At 34.9% G+C, this 9,376-nt stretch overlaps 1 protein-coding gene across 1 annotated transcript; it reads left to right on the forward strand.

The window, feature by feature from the left end:
- Positions 1 to 2,426: 2,426 nt before the first annotated feature.
- Positions 2,427 to 7,916, forward strand: LOC120274840 (protein argonaute 10-like). The gene is given in 24 exon segments (XM_039281381.1): positions 2,427 to 2,543; positions 2,712 to 3,087; positions 3,192 to 3,400; positions 3,863 to 4,012; positions 4,103 to 4,115; positions 4,117 to 4,237; positions 4,313 to 4,422; positions 4,508 to 4,614; positions 4,701 to 4,836; positions 4,903 to 5,019; positions 5,095 to 5,202; positions 5,268 to 5,339; positions 5,420 to 5,542; positions 5,627 to 5,786; positions 5,883 to 6,004; positions 6,080 to 6,217; positions 6,302 to 6,444; positions 6,637 to 6,699; positions 6,794 to 6,857; positions 6,939 to 7,074; positions 7,156 to 7,229; positions 7,351 to 7,445; positions 7,525 to 7,556; positions 7,640 to 7,916. Coding segments are annotated over 23 exon segments (2,844 nt in total). The 5' UTR covers positions 2,427 to 2,543; positions 2,712 to 2,718; the 3' UTR covers positions 7,822 to 7,916.
- Positions 7,917 to 9,376: the final 1,460 nt, after the last annotated feature.

The following is a 9,376-nucleotide window of genomic DNA, read 5'->3' on the forward strand; positions in this document are numbered from 1 at the left end:
GATGTTGGATAATTTATTACACTCCAGATACTATAACATTTTTTGGGGATTGCCCTAGATGGCGGTCATCTCTCTATATCTATGTATATATACACATATACATACCCACATATAGTGAATAAGAAAAATTCTATTAAACAAATTATTATACACAAATAATTGTTTAACAACAATAATCCGTATATGATCAAAGATAAAAATGTTAGATAAATATGAATTATTAATAAAGATAAAGAATTTTTATAGCATCATTAAACATCAGTGAGAATATTGCACATTTGACAACCCTAATAAAAATGGGTTAGATTAAAATAGAGAATGTTGAGATAGACGTTGGTATCAATTATAAAAACTTTAAAAAATATTTAAAAAATAGTTATGAGACAGATGAGTTACATTTGAGGACGCTAGAATTGTGACCCCAGAAAAATAGGCTAGTGAGGAAAATTTTGGCTGTACATTTAAAATCGATCAATTTCGATTACATTGTAATTTAGCTTTTACGTTGTAATTTAAAATGTCACGAATGGCTAAGCAGCGTTTAGTAAAACATGAGAATAAGAAATTAAAGCTCGGGGGTGTTGAGTAGATTTGTAGTTTTTAAAAAAATTAAAAATTAAGAAAATTGATTTTTATAAAATAGTTAATTTTCATATTTTTTAATTTAAAAAAAATAAAAAGTGGAATTGATTTAAATAGTTTGGGTACGTTTTCAGATCACCTCCTCCCAGTTGATTGATGACGAGAGCTTTCCAAAAATTAATTTAGAAAAGAAAATAGTTGGGTACGTTTTTTGATGATGGCTGATATTCCTTTTGAAAAGGTGGGATTGATATATCTGTATATTGAAAGAAAATTTTAGTAACCAATATTTGTGATTTGTTGATAAATATATATATATATATATATATATAGATATATATGTTTGCTTCGTTCTCACTACAGCGACATTGAACCTGTCGATACGGGCCAGCAGGGCATTGCCCGGCTGTAGCCATGTTTGGCGGGGGCGGGGCGAGGCCAGCCGCCGCTCAAGCAGGTTGGCAAAGTGTAACCCGACCCAACCCACACGGTTGGCGGGTTGACAGACCGGCTTACTAAAATATAAAACAATTAAAAAATTCGCCATGTTTCTTATGTTTAGTAAATTTTTTTAACAATGAAATAGAAAAGATATTTATTAAAGCAGCTTGTGTCTGAAACGTATTTAAAAAATCTTTTTATACGTACTGGGGTTGGTGATAGTCACAAGCCCATTAGTAAAAAATATAAAACAGTAAATAATAGTATTGATTCAATCAGTTAATGACGTTCAAAAATTAAAGCGTGAATTAAACAAGCCCAAAACCAATGTCATCAAAGCGATACTACGTAAGCATCGCTTGTTTATCCTCGTTTATAAGTAATTAAATTAAGCGACAACGATTTAGCATAAACAAGTTTAAATTAATAAAACGGAAATCAACCATCTCCTTCCTAGTTTATAAGCAAAACCATCATTTAAAATTTCAACAAAAAGCATCTCTTAGCAGCTATTGAGCACAGTTTTCAATCCATGAGACAAACAAATATTTCATAATTTCTTTCATTGTCCTCTCTCTCTCTCCTTAAGTCTTAAGACATACAAAATAGAGTTCATTACAAACTTAAAATCCAACAATCATTAAATTAAATCATTCAAATTTTTCCTCTTCTCATTTCCTCCTTCCATTCTATCTTCATCAGATAACTGTCGACACATTTGAGCACCTGGGATGTGGGCTTGAACTAGTACTTTGCTTTCATCTTTCATATCTATCAGACCCTAAATATACTAGTTAAAAGACCCTAATATAAAACAAATGTTTCATGATTTCAACTAAATAAACAATTTAAATTAATAATAACTATAAATTAACAATGTTATAACCGTGTACAACCAATTACGGGTGCAAACGCAACCATAAATAAATAATTTTAATTAAGTTTAATATACATTTAATTATGTTTTAAAAGAGAAATATGATATCGACTTGTATTTGTTATCTCCATATTTCTGAGCATGATAAACTACATATTAAACTTCATTAAAATTATTTATTTCAACCACTAATTTAAATCCTCAACATGATACGTACATGTCGATATATATATATATATATAATATAAAATGCATATATATATATGTAGAGGCGCGCGGGCTGACCCGCCTCCCAACCTGCGGCCTGCCCTGCCCAACCGCGCGCCCACGCGCGGGATCAAGCCCGCTTTAGGCCCATGCCCGGGCGAGGCCTATAAACATCAACAACTTCCGCCAATTTTATTTGGCGCGACTGGCCCGGCGGGCCAAGCCCGAATTGACAGCTCTAATGACCATCTTTCAACAACAACAACAGCAACAGCAGGAACAGCAACACTCTTCTTCATCTCTTTTTCTTTCACTTTAAAGCTTGAGAAAAAGAGCATGCTTCTTCTTTGGTCCTTTTCTTTGCTTCTCCACTGCTGATTAAAGCCACCACTCACCAAACTGCACTGTCTTGCTGCTCCTCCTGCTCCACTTTTCTGTACTAACTACTAGCATTGTTTTCACTTTGCTTGTTTTTGGCTAGACACTCTTCTTTTGCTTTTCTCCTTCCTTCTTTCCTTTCTTGTTTTTCCATACACACACACACACATATATATATATATATACATATATAAACAGTAATCTGGTTTTGATTTCTATATTCCAGCAGCACAATGCCCATAAGACAGATGAAAGAGTGCTCAGAACAAGTTCTTGTTATCAACAACAATAACAACAACAACAACAACAACAATATGAAACAAGTTGGCATTGCCATGACATCTGAGGTTCAAAATCCAAAAGAAAAGAACAGAGGGAGAAGAAGAAGAGGAAGAAGAGGAGGTAGTAGAACAGAAAAGATTGAACATCAAATCCCAAATGTAAACAACCTTGAGAATGACACAGTCATGGACTTGCCTTCTTCCACAAAGTCTGTGAGATTTCCCACAAGGCCTGGTTTTGGCCAAGCTGGTACTAAGTGCATTGTAAAAGCCAACCATTTTTTTGCTCAGCTTCCTGACAAGGATTTGATCCACTATGATGTACAACAACACTCTTCACATTCTCTCTCTCTCTTTCTTCTTTCTCTTTCTCCATCAATGTTTGTTATTTATGTGTTCTTTTTTTAATGGTTATCACTTATCAGGTATCAATCACTCCAGAAGTTGTGGCAAAGAGTGTAAACAGGAGTATCATGGCAGAGCTTGTGAAGTTGTACAGGGAGTCTGACCTTGGGATGAGATTGCCAGCATATGATGGAAGGAAGAGTTTGTATACTGCTGGAGAACTCCCTTTTACTTCCAGGGAGTTCAAAATCAAGCTTGTTGATGAGGATTATGCAAGCACTGGTCCAAAGTAAGCATTTAATTTCTTTATGCTTTCATTGTTTTCATGCATTTCCATTCTGTTTCTGGTTTGTTTGTTTTGCATTATCTGCTTAAAATTCTGCATTTTAAGAGTCATCAATAAACTGGACAAGAACAAAAATTAAATTATACACCTTGCACACACACAATTGATTCAAACTATCAATTTGTCCAGCATTTTGTGTGTGGCCATAAAAAAAAGAGAATTAAAATGAGTTGTTTTGAACTTTCAATTGTAAATCAGAGATGGGGATAATGACCCGAAGTTTCCATATCTATTGCACATCCATGATAAAGTAGAGTTTTTTTCCTTGCATTTCCCTGCTACATGTAATTTTGTCCTATTACATTATCTGCATTGATTCAAAATACAAGGAAAAAAATGCATAAAATTATATATACACACGCACATTGTAGACACTAAGATGTTTCAATTGTAAATCTGAGACAGAAGGGAGAGGGAGTATAAAGTGGTGATAAAGTTCGTCGCAAAAGCAAACTTGCACCATTTGGGCCAGTTTTTAGTCGGGAAGTGCTCTGATGCTCCACAGGAAGCTCTTCAAGTTCTTGACATTGTTCTAAGAGAGCTTTCGAGTAAAAGGTGCCTATTTTAGGCCTAACCTACAATTTCATCTGTTCAGTCTGAACTTACTATGAATAATCGTTATCATAAAATTCGGCAATGTATAAGGTACTCTCTTGTTCGGAAGATCCTTCTTTTCTCCTGATTTTAAGAACCCACATCGGTTGGGTGATGGTTTAGAGTCATGGTGTGGATTCTATCAGAGTATAAGACCAACCCAAATGGGTCTGTCCCTTAATATCGGTATGTGTATTTCGATCTTTTTAAGTATTATTGTAAATTTATTGTATGTAAAATTTCCGACTTTGTGTTCTTTAGATATGTCTTCAGCAGCATTTATCGAACCGTTGCCTGTTATTGAGTTTGTTGCTCAACTTTTGGGAAAGGATGTGCTCTTGAGACCATTTTCTGATTCTAATCATGTGAAGGTATTGTCATGTTTCTGGGATTTGTTGCAGATTAGATATTGGTTTTCATGTTATTTGTGTTATTAAATGTTTATTCACTTGTCAGATAAAAAAGGCACTTCGAGGAGTGAAAGTTGAAGTTACTCACAGGGGGAATATTCGACGAAAATATAGAATAACCGGATTGACATCACAACCTACTAGAGAACTCATGTAAATCATATTGGTTTCATATCGAATCATATCTTATTAAGCACAACCGAAATATTTTAGACATTGTTATCTTTGTATATTTCCAGGTTTCCAGTTGATGATCACTCAATGAAGTCGGTGGTTGAATACTTCCAAGAAATGTATGGATTCACCATCCAACATACACATCTTCCTTGCCTTCAAGTTGGTAATCAAAAGAAGGCTAATTATTTACCGATGGAGGTAAATGTTTTGCTTCTATGATGACATTCCAAAATCATGTTCATAATTGTTTGGTTATCGTTGTAGGCATGCAAAATTTTAAGCGGACAACGGTATACAAAAAGATTAAATGAAAAGCAAATAACTGCGCTATTGAGAGTCACATGCCAACGACCGAAGGATCGGGAGAATGACATTCTTCAGGTGCCTCAACTTGCATGATCTAATGCCAAGTTTTCTCCGTTTGCATTCCTGATATGAATATACGCATGTTTGCAGACAGTTCACCATAATGCGTATGATCGAGATCCATACGCCAAGGAATTTGGAATCAAGATCAGTGAAAAACTAGCATCTGTCGAGGCTCGTATTTTACCTGCACCTTGGGTAGTGCTTTAACTCATTCTATTTGTTTCAACTTTATTGGAAAATTTACTTTCTTTGTGTTTAAGCTGAAATACCACGACACCGGGAAGGAAAAGGATTGCTTGCCTCATGTTGGCCAGTGGAACATGATGAACAAGGTAACATCACATCTCTACTTTGTAAATACAAGAGGTGAGTCATTTCTTGATCCTAGTTTTTGGTTTGAATTTCTATGTAGAAAATGATTAATGGCAGCACAGTAACTCGATGGTCATGCATTAACTTTTCCCGAAATGTTCAAGAGAGTGTAGCACGAGCGTTTTGTAATGAGCTTGCTCAAATGTGCCAGATATCAGGCATGGTATTGTCTTAATTTAAACTGAAATAAAATTTTTCGGCATTCTATTTCTTGAACATTTATCTAATATCTTCTCTTTCTTGGTAGGATTTTAATTCTGAACCAGCAATTCCAATTTATGTGGCGAGGCCTGATCAAGTTGAGAAAGCTCTGAAGCATGTTTATCATGCATCGGTAACCAAACTAAAAGGAAAAGAATTAGAGCTATTACTTGCCATTTTGCCTGACAATAATGGCTCTTTGTATGGTACACTTTTCACGCCTTCAACCTGATTAAGCTTGTGAAAGTTCTCAGAAATTTGCAATTCTAAACAAGTGCTGATTTCCGTATTTTTTTTTTCAGGTGATATCAAAAGAATATGTGAAACTGATTTGGGCCTGATATCACAATGCTGCCTCACTAAGCATGTGTTCAAGATTAGCAAACAATACCTTGCGAACGTTTCCTTAAAAATCAACGTTAAGGTAGAAATTCATATTAATAAAACTTGTGGTTTTTGACATTTTGGTATAAAAGATAGAATGCAAATTGTGTGGCAGATGGGAGGAAGGAACACTGTTCTTATGGATGCAATCAGTTGGAGAATACCATTGGTTAGTGATATACCGACGATAATATTTGGAGCAGATGTGACCCATCCAGAGAATGGAGAAGACTCTAATCCTTCAATTGCTGCTGTATGAACACCCTGATCAAAATTTACGACTTTTACTTGAATACTTTTATGATCTAAATGCTAACAAATGCTCGTACCGGTACAGGTTGTAGCTTCACAAGATTGGCCTGAAATAACAAAGTACGCCGGATTAGTCTGTGCACAGGCACACCGACAAGAACTCATACAAGATTTGTATAAGACATGGCACGATCCTGTTCGAGGCACAATGAGCGGGGGCATGATTCGGTAATTAGCAAATAAAATTTAAATTTTTTTCTGCAGTTTATGTCATTGATTTTGCAAATAAAATAAAAGTTGCAACAATCAGTGCGTTCATCAGTTTTGGCTCTGTTTATAACTTCAGTTTTAGGAATCAAAAGAACGATCACTATGACGGTTTGCTGAATATATATATATATATATTTCTAATTATTTCAGGGACCTCTTGATCTCCTTTAGAAGAGCTACTGGACAAAAGCCATTGAGGATTATATTTTATCGGTAATGTATACAACTGCATAGTTTGTTTGTGGTGTGTGTGTATATATGAATGGGTTCTAGCTGATTTGACATTATCGGTTGAACTTCCAAGCAGGGATGGAGTAAGTGAAGGACAGTTCTACCAAGTCTTGCTGTATGAGCTTGATGCAATTCGAAAAGTTAGTGATCGGAATGTTTATTTACAGTTACTTAAGAACTCAATGGCAAAAGAATGATCGAAAAACTAAATACTTGTGCAGGCTTGTGCCTCGCTTGAACCGAACTACCAACCTCCAGTGACTTTTGTCGTCGTTCAAAAACGACATCACACACGATTGTTTGCAAGCAACCACAAGGATCGAGCTAGCATGGACAAGAGTGGGAACATATTACCCGGTAAATTTCTTGACAAATAATTATATTCTTGAGTTTTATTTTCAGATTTCATCTCACACTGATGGTACTACTACTGTTTAGGCACTGTGGTTGACACTAAGATTTGCCATCCGACCGAATTCGACTTTTATCTATGCAGTCATGCAGGAATTCAGGTGATTAAAAAAAAAAATCAAGTTATTTTTTTTAATTCGATTAACTACATTTGCACACCAATTATATATATATATATATTTATATGTATGTAATGTTGATGATACTTTGGTTGTGATACAGGGAACAAGTCGGCCGGCACATTACCATGTTTTATGGGATGAAAACAATTTCACAGCAGACGGACTACAAACTTTGACAAACAATCTTTGTTATACGTAATTCATCATTTTCTTTCTCTCATTCATGTTTGATCCAAATTTTTGTCGTAATGTCTCATCCACATGTCACTTGCAGATATGCTAGATGCACTCGATCGGTATCTATCGGTATGTTTCCTTCCTTCCCTTGTTTCCTTCAATGTTTTCTATGGTCACAATGATGAAACATTGAGTACATGTACAATATGCAGTTCCTCCGGCGTATTATGCGCACTTGGCTGCTTTTCGAGCTCGGTTTTATGCTGAACCTGAAACTCAAGACAGTTGCTCATCAAATGGTTGTTTAAGGACTACTTGCGGGGCCAATGAGACGGCGGTACGACCATTGCCGGCTCTCAAGGAGAATGTGAAGAGAGTGATGTTTTACTGCTGAAGGTTTTAAATGCAAGAAAAACAGAGCATTGTATAGATGAATTGTTGTGTAATGTTTGCAAAGTGGTGGTTAATTTAGTTGTTTTGTGTTGTGTATAGTTGTGTGTCAAATTTTGTGGTTGAATTGAAGACAAGCTGGGATTTTAGCTATCAAGTGATCAACATTGAAGCATACATTTATTTGTGTTCTTGATTGTGAATGTTAGATATAAAATTATGTTGGATGTTTTTGTAAAAAAAAAAATTATCATAAATATGAGATTTCAAAATTCAGTATGTATCTTCATCCTGTGAATCAAATATTGAATTTAAGCTAAAGTTTTGAGTTTTAATATATTTTTCTTTTAAGGGTCTGTTTGGATGTAAAATATACTAAGCATAATTTTATTATGCAGAAATCTAAAGTGATTATTACGAAATTATCGATATATATTATTCCTACTAGAATGGGTGTTTTAGGGTAACAAAAATAAAAAATATTACAAAAATTATTACATATTTTTTTCTTACATAATGAGTGTTTGTTTTGTATAATAAATAATTATTACATAATAAATATAACCATTGGTAATTAAAATTTGAAAAATAATCAAGTTAAAAATATAGCCGTTGTAAATATAGTCGTTATAATTATAGTCGTTATCATTTTTCCCTATTTATACACAACATGATTCCTTTGCATTATACACATAACTCAAAAAAATTCATAGTTGTAACCATTGTTTCACCATGGATTCCTTAAATCTTTGGAGGAAAAAAAAAGGTATAATACCCTAGTTGGTCCCTCTACTCAGAAATGCTCCCGACTAGTCCCTCTACTTTTGGAAATGTGTCCACTTAGTTAAAAAGGCTCCCAACCAGTCCCTCTACTTTTAGAAATGTGCCCACTTAGTCCCTCTAAGTGGGTATATTTTTAAAAATAGAGGGACTTGTTAGGAGCATTTTTAACTAAATGGGTACATTTTCAAAAGTAGAGGGACTAGTCGGGAGCATTTATGAGTAGAGGGACCAAATGGAAAGAGAGAGAAAAGTACAGGGACTATTTTGGTGATTATACCAAAAAAAAATGAAGAAGATGATCTACTCATGCTAAGCAATTGGTCAAGGGAATGTCCAACACCTTCCAGAAATGTAGAACATCACACATCCATTCTTACATGTGCTGCATATGTACAAGAAATTCTTCAAGGTCATGAGGAACGTTGCAAAAGGGAATTTCGTATGGAGCCTTATATATTTCAAGCACTGGTTGATCGTTTAAGAGAAAAATCTCTCCTCTGCAACTCAAAACGGACAACAGTCGAGGAGCAACTAGCAATGTTCATGTACACTCTAGCTCATAATGCTAGTAACCGTGATGTGCAAGAGCGATTTCAACATTCTGCAGAAACGGTTAGTCGATATTTTACTAAAGTACTTAAAGCTGTTAATCGACTTGCTCGTGAATATATAGAACCTCCATCGACACTGACATCACCGGTTATTCAGAATACCCGAAAATTTTTTCCATATTTCAAGGTAGGCAAATCTATATATTATGAAGTTTTTTGTGAACT

This window comes from Dioscorea cayenensis, chromosome 13 (genome assembly GCF_009730915.1).
Source record: "Dioscorea cayenensis subsp. rotundata cultivar TDr96_F1 chromosome 13, TDr96_F1_v2_PseudoChromosome.rev07_lg8_w22 25.fasta, whole genome shotgun sequence".
Classification (NCBI taxonomy): domain Eukaryota; kingdom Viridiplantae; phylum Streptophyta; class Magnoliopsida; order Dioscoreales; family Dioscoreaceae; genus Dioscorea; species Dioscorea cayenensis.